The sequence below is a fragment of the Chanos chanos genome, chromosome 1 (assembly GCF_902362185.1).
Source record: "Chanos chanos chromosome 1, fChaCha1.1, whole genome shotgun sequence".
Classification (NCBI taxonomy): domain Eukaryota; kingdom Metazoa; phylum Chordata; class Actinopteri; order Gonorynchiformes; family Chanidae; genus Chanos; species Chanos chanos.
The window spans coordinates 61,206,152-61,231,894 of NC_044495.1; the positions used below are offsets into that span (position 1 = coordinate 61,206,152).

The 25,743-nt window shown below is 43.1% G+C and overlaps 2 protein-coding genes across 2 annotated transcripts; one reads left to right on the forward strand and one right to left on the reverse strand.

Annotated features, from left to right (window-relative positions):
• Positions 1-1,024: 1,024 nt before the first annotated feature.
• On the reverse strand, positions 1,025-4,391 carry LOC115805933 (probable isoprenylcysteine alpha-carbonyl methylesterase ICMEL2). Its single transcript, XM_030766645.1, has 8 exons — positions 4,372-4,391; positions 3,016-3,165; positions 2,780-2,900; positions 2,322-2,528; positions 2,125-2,208; positions 1,657-1,798; positions 1,400-1,562; positions 1,025-1,259 (listed from the first exon to the last, which is right to left on the reverse strand). Exons 1-8 carry the CDS (start codon positions 4,389-4,391, stop codon positions 1,025-1,027), a joined length of 1,122 nt encoding a protein of 373 aa, XP_030622505.1.
• An 856-nt stretch (positions 4,392-5,247) lies between these two features.
• On the forward strand, positions 5,248-24,436 carry cspg4ba (chondroitin sulfate proteoglycan 4ba). The gene is made up of 10 exons (XM_030789122.1): positions 5,248-5,305; positions 8,512-8,675; positions 10,794-14,348; positions 14,623-15,096; positions 15,712-15,888; positions 18,213-18,411; positions 19,060-19,191; positions 21,347-21,519; positions 21,934-22,117; positions 22,410-24,436. Exons 1-10 carry the CDS (start codon positions 5,248-5,250, stop codon positions 24,434-24,436), a joined length of 7,143 nt encoding a protein of 2,380 aa, XP_030644982.1.
• Positions 24,437-25,743: the final 1,307 nt, after the last annotated feature.

The following is a 25,743-nucleotide window of genomic DNA, read 5'->3' on the forward strand; positions in this document are numbered from 1 at the left end:
CCCTCTCTCACACTTGCTTTATGCTTACAGATTCCAGACTCGACAGTACGGTGGAGCTAAAATATGTTGAAAAATGCATTTTCTCTTAATTGTTTTTTTTACTGCAGCAAAACCGTCTGGTATCAGAGCAGGTCAGCATTTTAAGTTAAACCAGTGAAACACGATTAAAGATGACCAGGGACAACCAGGTGGTGGACAAATCGTTTATTGGCTGACGCGTGACACTCGGGGGAAACGCATTCTGATTTTGAATACTTTGCATTTGTTCTTGTTGTTTACTATAAATAGCTGCTTTGTTGAGTGTAAAACTCCAACTGAGAAAATATTTATTTGATATCTGTTGTTTACCAAAACCCACAAATTCACAAACATGACATTTCTTTCATGAGGCATTACTTCTATATTACTGTCCTCCCTGTTGAAGGTGTCATTACATTCTAATAAGATATTATACCATAATCCCATTGTATGGTGATGACTACATAAAAATGTAATTTAGACCAGAAAGGTTTGTTAACAGTTTTACAATTCACGTGTATTAAGGTGTTATGTGTTCCTAAATAGGAAGTCAGAGGAACCAATTAACTTTCTTTTTGACAATGTTCACCTCTGTCAGTGGCCCTGTAGTACACAGTCAACCCTAGATAATGCCAGGTATGCTTTCAGAGCATATTTCTTCACATGACCATAGTTATATTCATTTTAAATTATTAATACACCAGAAGTAAATAAATTGAGAGTATATGTACGCACTGATACAGTATCATTCATTCACCTACATGGAAGATGGTTCAATCTTTCAAATACATTGGTCTGAGACTGGTTGTTTCACAATCATAAAACAATAGTAATCATATTGCTGGAGTATGGAGAGGAATGTAAGACATATGAAAACGGCTCAGTGAAAAATGATACAGTCAAAAATAGGTATCATGTAAACAATGCTGGGAACAGTGGAAGATGAGGAAGTGTATTGTCTTTGTTTTGTTTTTTTGTTGTTTTGTTTTTGTTTTTGTTTATGTCATCAAAAGAGCGCTATGAATTTGTTGTACTCCTGTTTGATGCAGCTGTAGACGGTGTGATAAAAATGGCGGTCAGGGGACATGAGGCTGGTGACCATCTCGGTGTGGTCTATTTTGGGCAGGAGGTAGAGGGACACCTTCACGGAGAGTGAGGTCAGCACCTCGGAGAATCGCAAGGAAGATTCCACTGGAACTATGATGTCATTGGCCCCATGGAGTAAGGCAACAGGAGGGACTCTGCACAAACACACACACACACGCACACACATACACACACAAGAAAACAGAAATTACTACATAACAAATGATCTGTAAAGGATAACTGTGTGTAGTATATGACTGAAAGGTGAATTAAAGGAGCTGTTTCACTGCTTCACCTTTTTAACTGGTCCTCAGTGAATTTCTTAATCATATCAGTGGGTGAGTAATATTCAAAGTTTTCCACTCCATCCATGGCTTTGTGCATTGTGGAGACATATTCCACACCGCGCATCTTTTCATGTTGATAATGGTCTATAATGTTGTATACTCCACTAAGCCCTGTAAAGACAATTAACACACAATGATGAAATAAACCATAATAAGAGAAGGTAAAAGCGGTGCTATAACAGTGTAATCGTCATTCTGTACACACCGATAATTCCTTTGAGAGCTGATGTAATCTCCCTCTGTTTGGCCGAGTGAATGGCGAGCTCCTCAGCACAGGCGGCCAGAAACAGCGTGGTCAGTGCACACAGATGTGCCCCCGCCGAATGACCTATCAGAACAATCCTGTCCTGCACACCAGGGAAACACCAACTGAGCACAGACCACGTGACATAATGACAAAATGAAGGGCAATGTGAGCTAATACAGTAAACAAATCAAATGTAAATGATCCTCAGTACGTTGAACAGGTATTTTCCTGACCGCTTTTCAGAAACCAGGCTATAAGCGGTCAGCTGCAGTACTGATTTTGACTGGTGATTTGTACTGCCCCCACTGTGGCAGCTGTGATGTCCGTGCATGAATAATTCAGCTTTTTACTGATACCTATGCCTGGTGTTATTGTCGTGGCCCACACACAGACACAGAGCAGTGAGTCTGAGACACTGTCACTTACTGTATCAATATTGTACATACGTCCTTTCTCCTTCAGCCAGACCAAGCTGTCCGAAATATCCTGAACCATGTTCAAAACGTTGCCCTGGAGAGAAAATCAGAAACAGTTTATTAACCCTCACAAGCAAAGCAAACAAACAAACAAACAAAGCAAACAAACAAACAAACAAAGCAAACAAAAAAACCCTGAAGGCTGACCTTTGGATAAGTTGAGTAGTCAGGGCACACCACAGCGGCATTCAGCTCTTTGGCCATCTGCAGGGCTAACAGACAGTACATGGACCTCTCACCTGAGCCCCAAGCACCTCCGTACACAAAGACGATGACAGGGGAAGAGCCTGACTGGCCCATACTGGGAGAATGGTACAAATCCAGTTTGTTGCCTCGCCGACCAAAGGTAATGCCCTGGAAATGGACATCGATATGGAGTCTGGGTCCTATCCCAAGATTTTTTAAAGGCAGAACATACACAGCAGTGAAATTTGCAGAAATACATTTCCACAATTTTTTTTTTATGTTATTATTCAGTTACCCGCTGTCTCTATTTTGTCACATCCATAAATTAACTTATCCCTTCTAATTTTTTTTTTTTTTTTATTATTCATTCTAGATCCTCTGTCTGTTGAATTGTTCATTTAGGCACTGAGAATACTTACTTTAACATAGTGTTTATTATTGTGGACATTCTTATACCATGACTTCCACTGAAAGTACAGTTTCCCATACTGTAAATACTTCAGCATCTCCAGGACAGCTCTAGTCAGGCCATAAATCCTCCTGGATGAGAAAGAACACACATAAGTGTCTCCCTGATATGCTGATTAAGTGTGAAAACACACCCCATCCCCACAGAAAAGCTTTTTTTTTTTTTTAATGTAATGTTAGGATTCACCTGGGTTTAAGTGCCTCAACATATTTTTGGTAACCGGGTTTATTGGGCCACCCGTACATCCACTGGGCGACAAGTGAGATGCTGTAAGGGATACCCACAAACAGTGCCCCAGCTGCCACCGGTAAAGAGACGTGGTACCTCAGAAAAATCCTTTGAAACAACACAGAGAACGTTAAACAGAGTTTAAAAGAGTTATCTATCGTCTCAGAACACCTGACGTCCCTCAGAAAACTTACATTTTTTTCGGATTCGGAAGCTACAGGATGGAATGGAGCCTGAAATGCAGAGGGAACAAAGAGAAGTTTAAAATACACACACACACGTTGGAAAAGAGTTTATGAAGCAAACAAATTAGTTCAATTTAATCTTTATATTTACTATCGCAGAACTAATTCCGCCTGTATAGTGCTGCCCCCTACAGACGGGATAAGGTAGTTTTCTTTCTCTGTATACGGTTAGATTATGGTTGTCTAGCCGTTTGAAAGATAAATCCACTAATTGTTACGCTAAAGTTGATGTATGTGTATATCGGAGACTCCACTGATCAGGTAGGGAAAATTAAATTGAGAAAATAAGAATATCGCGACATAGAGGTGATGGTGAAAAACGATACAAAAGACCTTTGTAGTTTGATCTGACAAATAAATAAATAAATAATCGGATACACACATTTGCATAGGAAATGGAGACGATTACAGAATCAAAGACTACAATGAAATTAGCAGCCCAGCCACGGAGTGGCCGACGCTTACCCCAACAACAGCAAGACAGGTGATTCTCTCAAAAATAGTTCAGGTTGCAAGAAACAATTGGCATGTCAAGGTTGAAACGCTCCTGTTGGTTGTGAAATCGAATGATCAACAAATTTTCAGAGCTTCGGCTTGGTACTGGCGATGCACAAATTGCAGCACGAACATGTAGATATGGACGATGAAGCGTTAAACGTCTATGTAGACCCATCAAACTCAAGATCACTTGCCGGTGACAGGATGCCGGCGACGAGAATGTGTATGTGCTCCGAACCAGGCCTCGGTGACGACAACATTTCAAGTTGAAAAATTTTTCTATTGGTTCTCGTTCACTGGGGCGGAACCAACCAGATAGCGACAAACCTAAAGCTGTGCACAAAACTAGAGCGAAATAAAGATCGGTAGGGTAAAATGTTATCTATGTGCATTCTTCTTCCGCGCAAACTACAATTAGATCAGAAATGTATACGCAATACCTGAAGATTTAAAACGCTGTCTTGCTTAGAGCGCAAGGGTTTCTGGCATCTTACTATTGGTTCAGCTGACTGCCATTCATAATGTACGTTCCTAGTAGCCAATGAAACACAGTACACAAAACACAAAATACCGATAGAGATCTATGACCATTATGGTCTTGAAGTGTGAAAATTGCACGGACTGGCGCTGTTTAGAATGTGAACGTTTATTTCATTCGTCTCCTGTCGCTTTCCCTAGCTACCCCCGACTGTAACCTCTAACTTATGAGGTTGTTTTTTTTTTAACACGAATCACACTTAAATAAATGAATAAATAAACAAACAAACAAATAAATAAATAAATAGCATTGTTACATATAATTATAAACATGCTAATTCATCAGTATTTTTTATCCCTTTTCCAGTCACATACAGACGCACAGTGAGAGAGTGAGAGAGAGAGAGAGAGAGAGAGAGAGAGAGAGAGAGAGAGAGAGAGACGGGCAGGGGGGGGGGGGGTTTGATCCGACGCACGGAGGTGTTGGAGATAATTATTACACAAAGGGGACTATGAAGGCAAGAGGGAGATTTACACGGCAAAAGTGAATCGAACAGCTGCAACCACATGTCAAAATACTTTGAAAGTTACTTTATGTGGGGCAGTAACTGGAATAGTTATTTTTATATAGGTCAGAGCAGATTCCATCCACTTATTAGAATGGTATTGAGTGCTTATCCCAGAGCCGTATAGTAGATCTGATATCCCCACTAATTAACTGGATTAAACCAACAATAATGTACCACAGTAAAAGTTTCCAGATTTGAAGGGGTGGCCTCCAAGGCGGAGTTAACTGCACAATGCTCCTTGTGCGGCAGTGAGACTCCAAACTTGGCTAGACCGTAAGAGGGGTCTAAAATGGAGAGGTGGCGAGTCGTTCGTAACCGATGTTACACTGTAACTTAGCAAACAATCATGGTTTCATATAGTATTTCCTCCGAGAAGCATTAAAATAGGCTTGGATTAGAAAATGAAGACGATATCTGCACTCGGCGTGTTATCGCTCCTGCTCGGGGTAGTACGAGGGGGTAAGTTATTCGGAAAACACACCGGTCTCGATAAGTCACAGCAAGACAGAGTAAGGCACAACAGTGAGTTTAACCGTGTTTTCTTTGTCCGAATGATTCACTTTACGTGGCAAAATACGGCAGATACTCTCTGAAAAGTGAATGTTTAGCACAAGAGGTTTCTGGATTAGCGTTCTGAATAACGTTCAGTCGCTGCTTACCAAACAATTATTCAAGGTGCTTTACTCGGACTTGAAAAAAAGAAGCTTTTTGGCCACTAGCCAGGCTGTGAATGGCGAGGGTTGGCTGTGTGTAAATGTCTAACAACACTATTTTCTGGTGTGGACGATATCCTTTGAAATACGAAAGGATTCTCTTGAGATAAACGAATGTAAGCAACACATAATTTGTCCTAACGACCTATTTGATTTTCATTTTAATTAACCATCACGTCGCGTGCAGTTAACCATAACCATCTACAGTTGGCTGACATTGTAGTATGAGGGTTTTTAGAAAGCTGTTTTAACATTTGCTCACCTCAGCTTTGGGAAAGATTATTGTACCATAGCTGCCCTCTAAAAACACAGACAGTTCAGTCTTGCTGTCTCAAGCTGGTGGATCTTGAATAAGTATAGTGAATTCAATATATTGGAAATTATCGAGTTCTGTTCGCTTTACCCAGTTAAACAGTGTCCATCTCCTTAACTACTACTCCTGACTAAGAACCATCTTTCTAATGAACCAAAGACTTCAACCAGGTTAGGACTGCTGTACAATTAGAACTGAGAGTCAGTGAAGCGGAAACCATGCAGAAACTGTAGTATGTCCGTGGGAGTAGAACGAAACACTGCCGAGAGCGAAAAATATAGCGCTTAAAATGCTGGATTTGCGTTTAATAGAGCATGAGGTTGTAACCTATGATTCACTGTAATATAGACTCATTAGCGAGGACTTCTCCAAGTTGTCAGTTCTTGACAAATTCATTTATGGGTGTAACTCACATCTCTCTGAGAGGAACTACCCATTAATTTTTCATACATCAGTAAAAAGCCTGTGAATAAGTCAGAAAAAGGGCGTTTTTTTTTCATTTGTTTGTTTGTTTGTTTTTTGCTGTCCATGAATCTGACCGAACTGGCAGTAGGCCTATGCCTTTTCCGTTCATGCGTAGCCTAGCGTCAATAATGCTTAAGATTTTCGCCACTACCACTTCTGAAACTGATTTCCTGGGCAGTGATGTGTTTTACAATGCACACATTATAAATATTCAGAAATATTCACGATACATGGTTGTTAACTTTCTAGTTGTTATTGTTGTTGTTGCCTGTGTTTGCATGTTTGTTTTTTTTGTCACCTCACTTAAAATTAATCGCAGTTTCACTCCAAGGTTTGTGTCTTAATGTTGGTTTGTTAGTTTGTTTCCATATTCTGTGTAGTAGTTCTTATCTCTGTGCATCCACAAATGATGCTATTACTGTACAATAACATCGTCATATCGGTCTGGTTTACAGAATCCACCCCCCCCCTCCCATCCCATGTATGGCACATACAGTATTGAGTATTGGTTAGCAGGCTGTGTCTGTCTCTCTGGTACAGACCTCTGTCTTGCGCATTCTTCACATGCTTTTGCTGCAGCTGGATGTAGATGAAGACAGTCTTTCAGTCTCTGTAAATGCAGAGCCAGTCCTTCACTGTGTGAGGTGACAGGTCTCTGCTGACATACAGGGATGGAATGTTATCTTTTTTTTTTCTCCTTCACTACCTCTCTCTAGAAAGAACACTGGCTTATCTCACTTTTTTCAGGGATTTTTTTTTTTTTTTCAAAAATCACAAAACTTTACAGCCATAGTTTTTGCCCATAGAGATTATTTTAAGGAGATGTTGCATAAAATTTTCCTCTCTTTTATTTTAATCCGGTGTAGGAATCAGCCACTTTTCCTTTTTTGGTCCCTCCAAATGGTTTTAAAAGAATTTTTAAAGACTGATTATTCACTATGATCTTTCCGTAAACAAAGCATTTGCCAAAGCCTCAAAGACAAAGAACAGATTAATTCTTTCTCTTTGAGTAATTTGCCAAGGCTAAGACAGGGTTTAAGTGCATCACCGAAGTGTGGTAAGTCTGCAGCAGTGCTAAACGTAAACGCTTGCAGATGAAGGTCCACAGGGTGTCCAGCGGCGTCTAATTTTCTGTGCTTAAGTGGATGGTACGTGGTGTAGAACCCCATTCATCTGTAGTGTTTCTGCCCCATTTAAAGACAGTGAAAATGCACAAACAAAGGGTTAGATGAGAACACAGATCTTATTAGTGTAGATTACAGGGCTGCTGCAGGTTGGCAGGGCAGAAAACAGCTGTGACCAAGCGTCTCTCTGTGGACACCAGTGCTCAAACACTGCAGTCATCACAAAGGCTTTTATTTTCAGTATAAGCTGATGTGTGGGAGAGAAAAAAAAAAAAAAAACATGTCGGCACATGCTATTCCCTGTTGATTCCCCCGGCTCCGCTGGCGCCATCCGGCTGTGTGGCAGAGACTGAAAGATGGGAATTCTCTCGCGGATCCTTTGCATGAGAACAGAGAAACCAACGATGAAGGATCAATGAGAAGAATTGAAAAAATAAGTTATTATAGACAGTAGAAAATGGATGTGTTAAACCACTTCGATACATCCAGAGAAATGATTTTTAAGGAAAACAAAAGTAAAAAAAAATATATATATATATATATATATATATATATATATATATATATATGTATGTATATTGCAAATTTAAGGCAAAAAATGAGCTGAGCTGGTCAACTAAGTTGAATCAAAGACCCAGAAATAATTTTATCTTCTTTGGTGGAAAGTAATTTGGAGAATTTAGTTCCTTCATGTATATTTTAGTAGTCTATGCTGCCATGTTGTTTTTACATCCCAATCTGTTTTCTCCTGATGCAGTAAATATCCTGCTAAGATATTTATATATTTTCTAAAGCTGTGTTTCCATATCTGAGTGTAGCTTCTGACTAGTTTATATGGGGGAGTATGTGGTTACCGAAAGTCTGCGACCACCCGGTATGTTGGATTTCACCTGCACCTTAAACTCGGTATGAGTCAGTCAAGCAGATGGCAGCTGTAGCTCTTTATTGTGCTTATAAATCAAACCCACACAGCCTTCAACGCTTTGAACTGTCAGTTATTATTTAATTTGAGTCATTCTCCCCTCTCCCCCCCCCCCCTCTTCTCCTCAGCCTCCTTCTACGGAGATGGGTATGTTCACCTAAAGGTGGAGGAGTCATCCAACCGTAATTCTCTCTACGTTCGCTTCCGTACCGCCAGCCAGAGTGGGGTGCTCTTCCTGGCTTCAGGGCACAATGATTACCTTCTGCTGGAGCTGAACTCTGGTCATCTCCAGGCAAGTTGTGGCACTACATATGTTTCTCTCTCTTGCTCTCTCTCTCTCGCTCTCTCACACACACACACAGCCTCTGGCTTTGTGTCTACAGTGTGCCATTCAGGACGGTTTACAGCGGGTTCACAGTAAGTGCTACAGGGTTAGGATTCGTCCCGTTGGCAAAAACAAAGCAGAACGTGGGCCTCTGTTATGAAATTTCCTAATTAAATTCTTCTGAAACTACGGCAGGGAGATTAATATCGGGACTCAACTGTTTTACGAGGTTTATTCTACTGGCATGGTGGTCACGCTATTTCAGGAAAGCGAGACCTGAGTTAGGATGACATTGTTAGAGGATAAAATACATTCAGTTCTAATGGTCTTGGTACTGCGGGCCTGTCTAAGGCTGGGGTCCCTCAGCCATGTCAGAAAAAATCAACACAGCACACACAGAGACGTTTCCTAACTCAGAAGTGCTCCGAAGAAACCCTGCATAAAGACCTGAGATGGATTTTAGTTTAATATACTCGCAGCGTCAGTCACGTTAAATTGCTTTCTTCGGATTTACCCCAAGGCCACGATGGAATGATACGTTTGAAAAAATACTGGGAATTTGACTGGGAGTGTGGTGCATTGTTCTTAAGGAAGAGAGATATGTGGTTGTGCTTTGTAGCCCCTCAGGTCACCAAACGAGGTTTGTTTTCCGCTTAACGGTCTCCAAGCTAGTATGCCTTTTTTTTTTCTTTTTTTTTACCCTCTAAATACATCGTGGATTAGCATAGTTTGCCCTTTAGAATGCCTGTGAGTATTCAACAAGCCCTGACAGGTCGTCCCTGGAAGTGTAGACACACTTAATGATGCTGACAAGTTCATTTAAAGCCAGAAGCAAAACAAATGTAATCGTGTTCCTATTGGATGAGGATGTCAATAAGGCTCCGTCTTTGTAACTTTCTGTTACGTCATAAGGCGTGCTCTCATTTTCACACATATATGCGTGTTTGTTTTCTCTTCCGCACCGTATCCATATGAAACGTGAGATGGAGTGTTGTAATTAAGAAACGTGCTGTTTTAAGGTCAGCCTGAGTGTGATGTAAATATTTGGTATTCACAATAACTTAATTATCATCTAGGTCATGATCAGGCACAGTATGTATGAGGGACTGTTGTACACACACACACACACATACACACACACATACACACACACACACACACACACACACACACACACATACACACACACATATGCACACACACACATACACGCACACACATACACACACATAAATACACACACACACATACACACACATAAATACACATGTGTATGTATATATCAGGTTTTTTTCTTGCTGGTCCAGTGTCCAAAAAGAATTTATTTTACCGGACAAATTTTTGAAACTTACCGGTCACGTTTCAATAACAGCCTATGTTACAAACACAAAAATAATGTACACCTAGTTTGATGAAAGAATGTCACTGACCTCAAATCAGTTTGACTATTCAGTGAACAGTAACGATTGAGTAAAGTTTAAAATAGAGTTAAAAAAAAGGCTAGGCCTACATGGCATCAGATTTAGCCTGTAGACTACCAAGCAACATTTTATTTTCTCCTTTTTTTCATTGTGGCAAAGTCTTCTGATGCCGACTTGAAATCAAACTTGTCCAACGTGACTTTGCAGCTTGCAACGGGCATAAGCCGCATCACTCTCTCCTCCTCCAGACGACTTCGCAATTTGAAGTCCCTTTCTGCTGGCAAGCTTGACACGGGAAGAACACAGGCAATTTTAGCCAGCGTAGCCCAGTCAGGATGCAGCTCACTGAACCCATAACAAGCTCTTTGCAAGCTGTTGCAAAAGTTAAACGCCCATATATATATATATATATATATATATATACACACACACACACACTCATATACACACATACATATATACGTGTGTGTGTGTGTGTGTGTGTGTGTGTGTGTGAGGAGTGCAATCTATGAGGAGAATAGTTATGTAAAAATTCAGAGAACAATCTGATAAATACACATTTCAACCATAAGGGTCATGACTGACAGTTGTGATCTCTGAGCATCTGTGACGGTGGTGTATTTGTGGTTTGCTAAGTGGTCTGTGTCTGTGTTTCACATTGTAGGTGAAGCTGGATCTGGGCTCTGGGGACCACATTCTGCATTCTGACAGGGGCACCCAGCTTAATGACTTAGCCTGGCACAGTATAGAGTTTCTCCAAGTCCGTGACAATATCACTCTGATTGTGGACAAACACACGCAGACCAGTCACAAAATTCCCGGTCCACATTACGAGCTGAACATCAGGGATGGAATCTACGTGGGCAGCACAGGCGGTTTGGATAAGGCTTTTCTGGCTAATGATCTGACGGGCTTCCGTGGTTGCCTTGACGAAGTTCTGTTCAACGAGCACAACCTCTTGTCGTCGCTTCGGCCCTACTCAGGCCTTAAGAATGTCTATGAGGTCTCTCTTGGCTGCAGTCCACAATTTTTTGCCAGTGAGGAGGACCCAATTAGCTTTTTTAGCTCCAAGGCTTATGTCTCTCTTCCACACTGGACTGCTGAACAAGAGTGGGTGTTTGAGTGCTCTGTGCACACGGCGGCCCAAGAGGGAATAATCATCTACAACTCAGCTCGACTGGGCGACTTTGTTGCCTTGGAGATCAAAGAGGGTCTCCTAGTTGCAGTGATGGGAAGAGGTGGAACAAAAACCGAACTCCGCTCTCTCACTTTCATCAACGACAGGAAATGGCATTTCGTCAGCCTACGCTTCACCTCAAAAAGCCTTCAGCTCACAGTGGATGAAGAGACTGTGAAGACCAGAGTTAGCGCCAGGTCTAAAACTCTTCAGTTGAAAGGTTTCCTTTTCCTTGGGGGAATTGATGATAGCACTCGCTCTGAGGTTAGAAAAATAGGCCTTGCGTCCGTAGCAGGGAAGCGAGTCAAGGGGGGCTCTTTCAAAGGTTGTATGAGGGACATTAAAATCAGTGAAGTCAAAATGGGCCTTCCCAATGCAGTGGTCACAAAGGATATTTCTGTTGGTTGTGAACCAGAGAAAGAACCAGAGATGGTCACAACTGTGGCCCCAACAACGATCTCGGTCACCCAAGTGTCATCCATAGACACGTCCACCCTTGCCAGAGGTTTGATCAAGAAGTATGGCCATAATTTCTTGGTTCTCCGGAACCTTGTGGTCCCAGAAGGTGGTCGCGCCTCCTTGGAATCCAAGCACATTAAGGTCAACCTTGACTTCAAGAAGCTTGGGATCCGGCAATCCCAGATTATGTTTAGAATTGAAGAGCAGCCTGTTCATGGCCAGCTCAGATTGGACATTGACCCGGAACAAGAGGAATACACTTTCAGCATGCTGGATCTCTGGCACGGCAGGGTGATGTACATCCACGGGGGTTCTGAAGACCCCCAAGACTTTTTCATGTTCACTGTGTTTAGCAGCAGCAGAAGGGAGGTACCAGACTACCTAAAGGCCAAGAGACTGCATCGGTTCAATATCACTGTGACCCCCACCAACGATGCGCCTGAACTGAGCCTACCTGAGGGAAATCTTTTTGTTCTGCTTGAGAACACGAGGAAGAGGTTGACCACGGATGTCCTGAAAGCCACAGACATCGACAGCAATCACACAGACTTTGTGTACTCTGTGCTGGGGAATCTCAATGCTGATGCAGGTTTTTTGGAGCTGGAAGACAACCCTGATCATGCTGTGACAAGCTTCTCCCACTCAGCTCTGGCAGAAGGTAAAATAAACTACGTACACACAGGGGTTAGGAACTCACGGATAGTACTGAGAGTTAGTGATGGAGAGAAGGTGAGCAATACAGTGGTGCTAAGGATTATGGCTTTGCCACTGGAGTACAGTATAGCCAACAACACTGGAGTGGAGGTCACTCAAGGTGAGATGGTGCTAATAGGCACAAAACAACTAGCTGTGCAGACTAACGGAGTCAGGCAAGTGGTGGATATCCGTTATGATGTTGTTGAGCCTCCAAGGTTTGGGGAACTACAGAGGCTACACTCAAGTGGAGAGTGGAAGCTCACCAGTTCATTCTCTCAGAGGCTTCTGGAAAAGGAGCGCTTGAGGTACTTTAGCAGTTACCAGGGCATTCAGTCAAGCAATGTCACAGATCAATTCAAGTGTAAGGTCACAGTGGCAGCAAGAGCCACAGAGGAACTGATCTTTCCTATCACAGTGAAATGGATCAATTACAGCGTAGAGAAGAACCACATAATAGAGTTGGACAAGGTGAGGAGGGTAACCATCGACTCAGATTATCTTTACGCAACAGCAGAAGGTGTGAGTTTGTCTGAAGATGAGATTTACTTCAGAGTCGTGTTGCCACCTAAGAGAGGATTTCTGTTGTTGAATAATCAGAAGCTAAGTGAAAATTCTACATTTAGTCAAAGAGATCTTACTGATCTAAAAGTGGAGTATCAGTTAGTTGACAGACCTTATGAGGACACAAACGACAAGTTCAAATTCCAGGTGTTCTCTAAGCATGCTCATTCGGCTGGTTACGTCTTCAGGTTCAAAATCAAGGCAGATGTCACCAGCATATTCATGAAAAACCAAGGGCTGAATGTTCTTGAAGGTGAGAGAAAAATCATCACAAAAGACGAGTTATTTGCAGAGACCCTGAGTACTAAGGAGCTGTACTACACCGTCATAAGGAGTCCCAAGCACGGGAAGCTATCGCGCATCAACCGGTCCAATTCCACCAACGACAATAACAACATCATGACGTTCAGTAATCAGGATATCTTGGATGAGCGGATTATGTATGTCCATGATGACAGCGAGACAACACACGATGAGTTTACATTCATTGCCTCTACAAGTCCCGGGGTCAAGGCGTCTGTGACAGAGGATGAGGTTAACTCAAAGGAAGGCACTTTTAACATTTCAGTGCAGCTGGTGAACGATGAAAAACCCATCCGCGTGGTGGATAAAGTATTCCATGTTGTCAGGGACGGCCAGAGGCTCCTGACATTGGATGATCTATGTTACCATGACGCTGACTCAGACTTTAACGACGGTCAGCTGGTCTACACCCGCCGCGGTATCCCGATGGGAGATCTGGTCTTGGTAAATGACACCTCTCAAAAGCTATACCAGTTCAGACAGGAAGACCTGGAACAGAAACGAGTGCTGTTCGTTCATCGTGGGGTAAGCTCAGGACGTTTCGTGCTCTTCGTGTCCGATGGAAAGCACTACGTCTCGACTCTGTTGGATATCAGTGCCCAAGACCCTTACCTGAAAATTGGCAACAACACAGGTTTGCTGGTCCAGAAAGGGCAAGCCAAGCCCTTCAGCAATGCCAACTTCAGTGTGCTCACAAACCTGGACATCAGAGACGACAGTGAAATCATGTTCAAGGTCACCCAGCCTCCAAAGCACGGTGGCCTCTACTGGAACGAGGACAAGGCTGAATCATTCACTCTGCGTGAGCTCAAGGCCGGGGCGCTGTCCTATCGCCATGACGACAGTAAGAATCTGGCCGACTCTTACAGTGTCAAGGTGAAAGCCAAAAACTTGCAGTTTGATGCCGAGGTCAATGTGAAAGTGTACTTGGAGAGCCACCAAAGACCTCCTGTTGTCATTCACAATAAAAATCTAGTGGTGGAGGAAGGGAAGCCCGTGAAGCTAGAGAGCAGTAAACTCAAGGTAAGCTTTAATATGCAAGCAGTGCTGTCTATTTGATAAAAACAGTTTTTCACTGAATTCTGTCTATTTGACTTTTACACTTTAACTTTGCCTATTTTTGCATAGTAAGTCTTGTCCTGTTATTACAATATTACACAGCATTGTTGATACTAGCTTCCCAGTTGTTCAAAGTTGAGGACAGCGTCATAACATCTCTAAACAGGCCTTCCTCTCAGATGATAAAAAGAAAATTAACTGAGCCTGTGAAATGCTTCTAATGTGCTTCTCTGCTCAGGTCACTCACGAGGCTAATTCACCCTCAGAGATCACGTTCGCTGTTAAAACTCCTCCTACCTACGGGTACCTGCGGAGATTCATTGAGGACGAAGAACGTTATGTAGGAACGCAGGAGGATCCCGTAAGGACTTTCTCCCAGCAGGACGTCAACGCGGGCAATGTCCAATACGTTCAGGTGGTGCCCGGCCAGGTTAATGACACCCTCACCTTAGAGGCCACCAATGGGGTTGCTGATATCAGTGACATCACAGTGACTGTGGACATCATCCCGCACTATATCCCCCTGAAAGTCTCTAACATCACTCTTAAAGAAGGCGCATCCAAAGCACTCACTGAGGAAATCCTGAGTGTCACCAGCAGACATTTCTCTGGCCTTAACTTCCTGTACAGTGTGTCTGAAGGGCCTTCTCACGGCCGCATTGAGAATTCCCGCTTCCGGGGAACACCCATTAACACTTTCACCAGGAGGCAGGTGAGGATTGAACCTGTGGCTTGAAATGTACTATTTTTGTTGTAATGGGTGGCTTACTGGAGGCATGCAGAATGACCGCCTTAATAGTCGTAATACATCCTCAGTTTTGGTAGATGAAGTGCTCTTAGTCAAATGGTAACAGTATTATTATGACACAATGCCTTCCATGTAACATTCAAGTGGTTACTATCTTGAGCATGTCAGAATGCTACAGTTTGGCTTTAAAGAATCATCGCTTTGCTACCAAAATATGTATTAGAATCTTGTGAACAAGTTATTATGCATCACAATCCACATTTACTTTGTTACAACCAACGAACGAAACCAACTAGCTATCGACTGCCACAAAGTTTATGCAGCATCAACACGGGTACAGTCTAGCTGCAGTGTCTTCGTTACTGAATCTTGAAGCCTTACCTCATAGAAGGCAGTGTGAAATGAACTGCAGTGATTGGAAATGGCTGTGATTAACATGTGAAACCACATGCGGAGATAGAGAGACAGGAGAGCGTGTCTGAACAGATGTTGTAACACAGCCTTTCAGTGGCTCATTGGAGGCCATCGGTGCTTGCTGTTCTCTCAGTTGGTATCATATCACTGCCCTCACCACTCTAGGTTGAACAGGAGTTCATCTACTACGTTCACGACAACTCAGAGACCACGGAGGACAACTTCACTATCATCGCCAACGACACTGACCTGCGGAAACACAGCCTGCCCGTGACGGTGCAGGTCCATGTCCTGCCCGTTAACGATGAGCCTCCTGTCGTTACAGCCAACAGGGTCCTCCGAGTGAGTGTGCTATATATAAAATCTCTCTCTCTTTTCTTTTTTTACCGGTCTTTCGCAGGCCGCTTCGGTATGGCCGTGAAGCACAGCGCTACACCACACAGACAGAGAAGATTTCCATCTCAGTACATCTTTGTTGAAGACTCCATTATAAGCGTTCAAGGCCAAACAGGGAAGGGGATTTTTTTTGTGAGATACATATTTATATAACAATATATAAAATGAGCTGGTACTACTTCAATATGGTACAGTAGATCCTCCTCTTTTTTGTCCCTGTGGCCACAAATCTGAATGAACAGAATAGTTTAGCAGTATAATGTAGTCATCTCTGTCGTCCCCCAGTTATCTCCGTTTCATGGTCACAAAGGAAACTGGCAGGAATGTAAATCTATTTTAAGAGTGTACATGGCAGACCAGTCCTCATACATATACAACTCAGGTCACACTGTCATTTATCACATCTGGGTTTGACAGCTACTGATACATCCAGTGATTTGTCTTTCATGACATGGTAAATTGAAGTGGGAAAATACTTTAAGGGAGACTGAAGTTGGACATTTGAACAAGCGTTTGTTTTTCTTTGACATCTGGTGAGAAGCCTGCAGGGATCTGATACGTCCACAAGATGGCAGACTGTCTTCTCAAAACAGGCTGATTCAACTTTGTAACTTTGTCTTCTTGGGGCGGGCTCAGGGTGCCCTGTGGTTTGCAATTTCATTTTTTCAAATGTCACAAAAAGGAAGAACAATAAGAAAAAATCTCTATCTATCTATCAGTCTATCTGTCTATCTATCTATCTATCTATCTATCTATCTATCTATCTATCTGTCCACACACACACACACTCCGCGCGCACACACACACACTCCGTGCGCACACACACACACACACACACACACACACACATATGCATATACATATACATACATACATATATATATATATATATATATATAAAAATTATAGATTTAGTTACCTGCATTCAGTTTCTGTATATTGACATAAGAAGTTTTATTGCTGTACAGTGAGTAAAGCCCAGGGCTTTAGATCAAACTTAACAAGCTTTTATAATCAGACTAATGAGAAGCTTCCAAAGCCACACACAGTGCTCTTGCCTTGCGTCCCTTCCTCTATCAGCATGTGTGTCACTGACCACAGCAGCAACGCAGAGCGCAAGGCTTTACATCTAGTCTCAGGTCCGACAGGATGCCGTGGTTTCCTCAAAGCAGTGTGACGGTCTTCAGTGAGTCAAACTGTCTGCATTCACACGCACAGCATGACATCTGCTCTCAGATACGCAAGTCTATGTGGTCGTTGCTCTGCGGTCATTCTCCTGCGTCTTTTCAGTCTTTCATGATCACACATGAGATGTGACCTCAAAACAAGGCGAAGTGTACCCACTTGCACAGACGTCTGAAGACCTGAAAAAGAGGACTTGTGTTTGATACATACCCACACATTTGGCTAACTTGTATTTGTAATTTATCGTTAAGAAGCCTTGAACTTGGAGTTTATGTCATGCTTCTACAATTTAATTAATAGAATGCTCACCCTAGAGCTGTAACTGCTCAGTTTCTGACGTCAGATAAATGAAATGAAATAAAGGAAGATGTGAAAACAAGTTTGTGGCCAAAAGCCGCTGGCAGTGGTAGTAAAAAATGTGTTTCAGTTGGGTGGAAAACACTTCAAACCAATACAAAGTGTTTTAATTAGTTCAGGCTGACTCACCCTCTTTTATTAACCTCTGCTGCAAGTTTTTATTTAGCCTTGAAACATCCCAAACAAGGCTGGAAGAATCTGTTCTGAGAGGAGCTGATTTTGGATCAGTGTCAATGTTATTTCTGATAGTTATCAAGCTTAAGAGCAGGCTTGAGAAAACTGACCTCAGCTCTGCTTTTAGAGGCTGAAGCTGAGTTTGTTGCATATTTACTGCTGCCTTTAAATAGAAACTAGTTTTTTTGGTTTTTTTGGAGAAGCAAGCGTGTGTGGTTATTTATAAAATCAATGTGATAGAGCTAAGTTATCAAGAGAAAGAGTGACTGCATTCTAAAACGTGTTTCGTACTCGGTTAGTAAGACGATGTCAATGTAAACGTGATTTTGAAAGCAGAGATTTTTTAATAGGAGTTCTTCTCACCTGTTGCTGCTTTAGACGGCCTTTCTGATTCTTAAGCTATCCATCTCCCTGAGTCCTCCTGCATTACGGAATACCCCAGTGATCACAGTGTGTGGCCGAATGAACCTGATAGCCAGAGTTGAATACTGCACTGGCTGTGAACCTTTTGCACCGAGCTCCTCTGCCAAAACGTGTCGCTTTCCTTGGTGCAGGTGTGGGTCGGCTCCGTCACGGAGATCACTCCCGAAGACACGCGAGCTGAGGATGAGGACTCCCTGCCGGAAGAGCTGGAGTTCATCACCACCCAACCCAGTAACGGTCACCTGGCCCTGAAGAGCGCCCCCACCAGGCCGATCATGAACTTTACACAGGCCCTAATCGACCAAGGCCAGCTGCTGTTTGTGCACCGTGGTAAGCTATGCCGTGGGCCTCTTTTCTATTCTTCCACCGCAAACAGTATTTGCATCATTTCCAGACCGACGGTCTCTGAATCTGACTTTAACCACTAGATGTCAGCACTGAACGCCATCCGTAAAGAAAACATTTTGTTATTGTTTTAGTGCCAGAACTTTCTTTCCATCCTTTTAGCCAAAAAAAAAACCCAGATAAGTGTGTAACAGCAGTAAAGGTATGATTTAAGTCATTTTAAAAGTAAGAAAGAACAAAACAGAAAAAAAACCATTCACTATACATTTAAACTCACTGTTTATGGTGTGAGATCAGAGACACAGAATATTAAAAATCACGCATCAGACATTCTAAAGCCAGGACAGATGTTGGGTGACTGGAAAAGTGCTGATGCTAGACGCTTTATTAACTGCTTAAATATGGCAGCTATGTCGACGCGGAGAAGGTTCTGCTGACATCTGCATATTTCTCTCTCTTTCTCTCTCTCTCTCTCTCTCTCTCTCTCTCACCCCTTTTTATATATCTCTAAGTAGTGCACTAATGAAACAGTTGTTAGGGTTGATTACCTCAAATGACTCCACCACTGGATTTGTTCAGTAAACGGTGAAAGGCCACAAATTTATCTTATCTTTCCCCTGTTTTGTTCTCAAGGTGCCATGGCTGGAGGGTTTAACTTCCAGGTCAACGATGGCGTGAACTTTGCCCCCCGACAGATCTTCAGCATCATGGCCCGGGCTCTTGTTCTCCGAGTGGAAAAGAACAGCGCTCTCAAGGTCTTCCCAGGTGACTCAGACAAGAATTCCCAACTTAGAGCAATGTTATTTAAAGCAGACAACTGTAACAGACAAACAAAACATACGTTCACCTCACATACAACGGAACACAACACCGAGGTTACATGAGGACTTTTCCATAGCTTAGAGTAGCTTAGGAAAGGCAAACATTGATTTGGACAGGCGACGCGGCCAGGAAGAGTTAAGTAGATTTGCTGTTCACCATGTATTGGATTTCGTTCAGAGCACTTACCCAGGCCTGTTGTTCTTTACCCACATAGCTCTTATCGGGGTGGAAAATTATGTGGTTATCTTCTCACAATCTTGCTCGCATGTATAACGTCTTTTCTTGTGAAAAGCGTGGTATTTTTGAAGGGGTTGCGTATCCAGTTTTTCCAGAGTTACACTCTGGGCCATTGGGAGTAAAAGGCATGCAGAGAAATGTCTCCAGGAGTGAGAGTAAGATTATTCACAAATGCCAAGACACAGACAGTTTGCCAAAGAGGCTACTCCCTTTCTCCACGGCTTATAGTCAACAGTCTGTCTCCACCCAGTTAATTCACTTGAAACGTCTGCACCACTCTCTACCCCCTCCATACCTTGTCCAAATTTTTCCTAGAACATGCCCCAAAGCGTTAGAAACTCTACTGCTGCCTTCAGACACACAGGGTTTTTTTTTGGTTTTTTTAAAATTTACTCTCATGGCACAGATCACTCCAAAAAGTCCCTAAGTGTGAGGTAACTGGGTTAGTCATTTCTTTATTTAGAAGTGCTTAGTCATATGCCAAATTTAATACCCCGTTCTAAAACTGGATTCTCATGCCCTGATTTGTTCGAAACAGTCTTTGCATCAGCTGATGCGTCTGCCCTCTGTATTATAAACTGTGGCTCCTGGCAAATTGAACTGGGGTTTCCTGGCACCGTCTGACCAGTCACCGCCGGGTCACTCCACAGTGTGAAATTGGTTGATTGGTTTGTGTTTGTCCAACCGGGGGAGGGGGGGGGTGCAACATGCTCTGTAGCTTGTCTGGTCCCTTTCATGACTTTGTGAAGGCTTTTTGCTAAACCAGCACTTTGCCCCAACACAAGCCACAAGCTCCGCCTCCATGCCCAACCTGTTGTAGCAGAGGGCACGGGGGCCTTGTGCTCAGGGGTGGGGTGGGGGTTTGCTCGGTAAGCTCTGTGACATGTACATGTTTATAGTACATGTACATGAAAGAAACATGATTCCCATAAAGTTATCAAAGGAATGTGCCTTGAATTGCATCCAATGCATCCACTATTGAAATTTCTCTGCATGCTACACTCTTGTGTCCCCAGAATACTTCATAAGTTTTTCTTTTTTTTCCCTTTTTTTAATTCTTGAATGCTTTTTTTCACAAACCTTGTATTTATGCATGTAACCATCTGATGATCTGTCGTGACCATCTGCAATAATACATGCTGTATGTACAACTCAAGGTTGTGGAATGACTCAGTGGAGTTTTGTCTTGCAGCTTCTGATTGAGTCGAATGCGATGGCTTCACTAAAGGAAGAACACAGATTTACCTCTGTACATCATTTTCATCTCTATTTATGAATGAAACATCGGAATGAACGAGCATAGAAGCTTTCTGCCCTTGGCAGCTATCAGTTCAGAGTGAGGTGGAAAAAAGACAGGACAGGACACCAGAATTTTGCCTCAGGTTCCTGTCACGTTTGACAAAAAAGATCCAGATACATTGGCCAAAAGAAGCTGATATAATGGTAATGGGGTGGCACTGTTAACTGGTATGAACATCAACAATCGACCTAGATGTGGAAATCAGGGTTGATTGTTGCGAGTACTGGTCTTATCTTCAGGATTTCCTCCAGTGAGTCACTCCATGTTCTCGGCTGAAGTCTTACTCAGACGCTGTTTTTGTTCTGCCCGTGTTGTAATTCCTGCTGTTTACTCAGTTTCGGTTGCATGCTGTGTGGTCGAACTTTTTCACAGACCGAAAGCATGTAAATGGAAAGGCAAAAAAAAATTACACTTCTCACACTTCACACATCAAAGAAACCAATCATAAAAAATGTGGTTGCGTTTACTTCAGCCAGACATTTATTGTTGTTTTGACTGTGTTTCTAACAGCTATTTACTGTAGGTCATCCAGGGTCATGTTTACGTTTGTGTCTAAACCAGGCTCATTATCCTCCATCACAAAGGAGGACTTGCAAGTCGTTACCAATGACGACGAAGACAAATCCAACCGCACCATTGTCTTCGCCGTTTTAAACCCGCCTAAATTTGGAAAGCTGGTGAACACGCAGGCCAATAATTCTGCTGTGGAGATTTCCTCTTTCACACAAGAAATGGTGAGAGTCCTTACAGCCCTCTTCTCCTGGCACCACAGAGTGCGAGTCAATGAATTATGGATTTGTCTCCATACCGACTACTGTCTGCAAGCCAGATAATCTCTCACTGGAAGAACGAATCGCTCCGTGTCCTGATTAAGTGTTGCTTTGAGTGTTCCTATAAATTATAGTCGGGCAGAGCGAGTGCTCTGATACTGTTTTATTTATATTAAAAGTGATTCTAGTATTTAGTATTAAACAGTGTTTATATTAAGCTTTTGTGATACATCCTAAGTGTCTGAACATCTTTATAGTAGTGTTTAAATGAGTATTTTACTGTCTGTTTTTTTTTTTACTGTCCCTCATCAGTCGACAGCATGTGAACAGGGATGATTTTCAGCCCTCACGGCCCGTATGCTTTGTCTTAAACTCCAGGTGAACGAGGGGGTAGTGGCGTATCATCAAACAGAAACGGATGCCATGGGATGGGCGGCACTGGACACGGTTAGATTCACCGTTTCCTCATCCCCAGCCACCCTCGACGACCTGACTTTCAACATCAACATCTCTTATGAAAACACGGGCCGTGAGCGCAATACTTTGCTCCTCAAGAACACAGGTATTACACCAGTGCAACACAGCATTGCGCAAATAGCCTTGACAATGACTGGTAAATCCATTCTTGAATACACATACCAACCTCATCATGGGAATTGCTCAAACCAACCAAAAAAACGTACCAGTTGTGGTCAGATTGCACATATAAGGTATGGTTTGTTAGAACGTACAGTGTCTTAACCAGTCAGTTGCGACCATTTCCAAATCATCACTCCGTGTAAGTGAACAATGTGCTTCCTGGAAAATATCACTGAAATAAAACAAGTTGTGACTGGCTGTTTTTTACTTACCAGGTGCTGCGGTAACAGAAGGTGATAAAGTTCACATTGACAAATCCAAGCTGGATGCTTCCAACCTGATGACTAAGCGACCACAGTCTCAGCGTCATTCCTACGAGGTCTGGTATCAGGTCACGACCTTGCCCGAACACGGCGTTATTGTTGTAGGTGAGCGGAACCTCACAGTGGAAAAGCCCTATTTCTCCCAGTACATCCTGAACAAGTATGGAATCACCTACCAGCATGACAACTCAGAGACCACGCAAGACCGCTTTGTGTTTGACGCTTTTCTCAACCTGAAAAGCAAGCCGGCAAAGCGCCCCCTAGAGGACGGTGACGTTGTAAGAGAGTCTTTCAACATCACTGTCACCCCAGTGAACGATCAGCCACCTGTTTTGAAGACCAAGTCTCCCAGTTTAAGAGTGGTTCAGGGGGACACTGTACCCCTGGGGCCCAGTAACTTAAATGTAGTGGACTTGGACAACACTCCTGAAGAGATCCATTATACTGTTATCAGCAAACCAAGCAATGGCTTTCTGGCTCTTGAGGGAACTTTGAATGAGTCTGTGGTTACATTCTCCCAGGCTCAGATAAATGATGGGAAAGTTTTCTTCGTCCAGGACGGGAGCCCCTCCTCCGGGGTGTTCTATTTCAGTGTTACTGATGGCCATCACAAACCAGTCTACAAACTATTTAACCTCGAGGTGGCTGCAATCACCATCTCACTCAGCAGTAATACAGAAGTTCTGTTAGAGCAAGGGCAAACGTCTGTGGTACTCAACCAGTCTCACCTGGCCGCAGAGACAAATGGGAGAAACACTTCCATCCATTATCGGGTAACGCTGCCTCCTCGCCACGGCAAACTGCTCATGGATAGTGAGGAAGTCTTTATATTTACCCATGAAGATCTGGAGAGAGAAAGGATATCCTACCATATGGTCGACCTCATGTCTTCCAGTGATAGCTTTGAGTTCACTGCCTCCACATCAGAGGCTAACCTGACCGGTCAAGTGGTCAACATCACAGTGAAACCACTGATCAGGTATCTGCAGGGTATGAAGATCCCTAATGGAATTAGAGTGAAGCTGAGGCCACAGTTCCTCAATGCTACAGAGCTGGCCGTCTTAAGCAGCAGTGACCCTGTTTTTGAGATTTTGTCACCACCAAGGTATGGTAGGGTGGTCCGAGCTAGCAAGGACAAGAAGGCAATCCCCGTGGAATCTTTCTCATTCAGCGAAGTTCACCAGGAAACACTGGCTCTTGAGGTGAATGCAAACCTGACTGGTGTGCAGGAGCTGAACGACTCGTTCGCGTTTACTCTCAAGGCAGATAACGTTCAACCAGCAAATGGGGAGCTCTTCTTTAGCATCATTCCCTATGATCCGGCGCTCGCGACAACAACAGTAAGTTCTGTCTACACGAGTGGTCCGGCTTCACGGTACCAGACCACAGTTATGAACTCAGCCCTGTTCACAGCATCTCCTTCAGTCCAGTCCACACTGCGTTCTGCCAAGACCGTGCCAAAGACCAAACGCCGCAACCGCTGGGGTGACGTGAACCGCAGCGACTCGCCGGTTCCCACAATTCCCAAATCCACACTTGGGAAAGAGGAGATCATTCCGATGAAAAACACCCCGGTCAGGGTTGAATCTGTGGCCCAGGAGAGCTCCAACCCACTGCTTGTCATTCTTCCTCTCCTCGCCTTCGTCCTCCTCGTGGTCATTCTCGTGGTTTTGGTCCTGTTCTTGCGACGCCAACGGCACAAGAAGCCAAGGCCCAAGAGTGCCCCCGCCCGTCCTGTCAGTCAAGACGGCCTGACCTATCAGGGGCCTGTAGAGCAGACTCAGTCCGTCCCCAAGGTTACAGTCACTCCTCTTAGCCCAAGCTGTCCAGGAAGTCCTGCCTTAGACAGGCTGCAGGGTTTGACTGGAAACTCTGACTCGCCCTTGCCTCTCTATTCCTGGGGCGATTTGGAGCGCGAGGCCTCACAACTCTGCAGAAGTACTAACCCCACCCTACAGAGCAACCAGTATTGGGTATGACCTCTGACCTCGTGACCTCTGCGAACCTCTCGTTCCTTTTAGCTTCCTGTTCTCTGTCCGTGGGTGGCTGAAAAAAAGTTCGAGCACGGTTTACTTTCCAACCACCGTATGCGGTGAATGGGTTTGTCAGACGGGGATCTACACGGTTCCTCAGACCACAACAACGGCAAACCTTTACTCATGTATTCCTCCAAAGAAGTCAGATTTACGAGAGCATAATTGGAGGCCAGGTTTAGTGATGCGAGCGTCTCTACCTCATAATTGGTCTCCTGTGTCTGTGACCCAGAGAAGCAATGATAAGATAATGATCTCCTGTGCGGGGGTGTAGCTTGATAATTGTGATGAGATGGCGTTTCGGCTCTTAACCATTTACGGCAGCAATATTCAGTATAACTGAGCTGAGGGTATGTATTTAAATATATAAATATTTTAATATAAATGCATTTTCTACTTTGTAGTGGACTGATAACTGTGGTACTATTAACTGTAGTGTAAAAATTTATGCAGCATGTTTTAGAAAACGCATCTAGTTTGTTAAAGAACTGCTACGCTGTGCCCCTTCTAGTGACAGTCAGTGGTGTGTACATTCTGAACATTTCATTAAATGTATTGGTATTTTATATTTAATGGCAAACTCAGGAATTAACCGCATATTGTGGAATAACAGTGCTCTGTGTGAAAACTGTATTGTATAAGTGATGTGTTTATGAAACCACTATATTATTGGCACTGATGTATGTGTTTCCCATGAAAAATATTTAATTACTTGAATTCTCTAATCAGAATGACTGAATGATGTTTTAGACAGAGCAGCGATGTGCAGACGTGTTCTGAATGTGCTTAATGACATGAGGCAGAGATAGGTGCATATCCTGGATCCTGTCCTTACACTGGATTTAAAAAAAAAAAAAATTATAGAGAATTTTGTCAAGCAGCTGATGCATCAGATTAGAACACTAATGACTTATGTCTGCCTGCTGTCCTGTTTTTCTTCATGTCCCTGTGTGTGTACGAAAGCAAAAATATTCCTCTGTGTGATAAAGAAGAATTTTTGTTGTTGTCGTTGTTTATGTTTATCACAACTGAATAAATGGAGGGCACTGTATCTATTTAAACAAGAAATCTGTGCTACCACCTGTTCATTCATTATTTATTTTTTAATCGATTTACGCTTTGAATCTGTTTCTCTGTTCGGTTTTTCTCAAGAGGGATCTCTCTTATCAGCACAGTGTTTTCCTGAATGATCTATTGTTTTCTCTCTTCCATTTTGGCTTAATAGATACTTCAGCTCTAATCGGAACAATAAG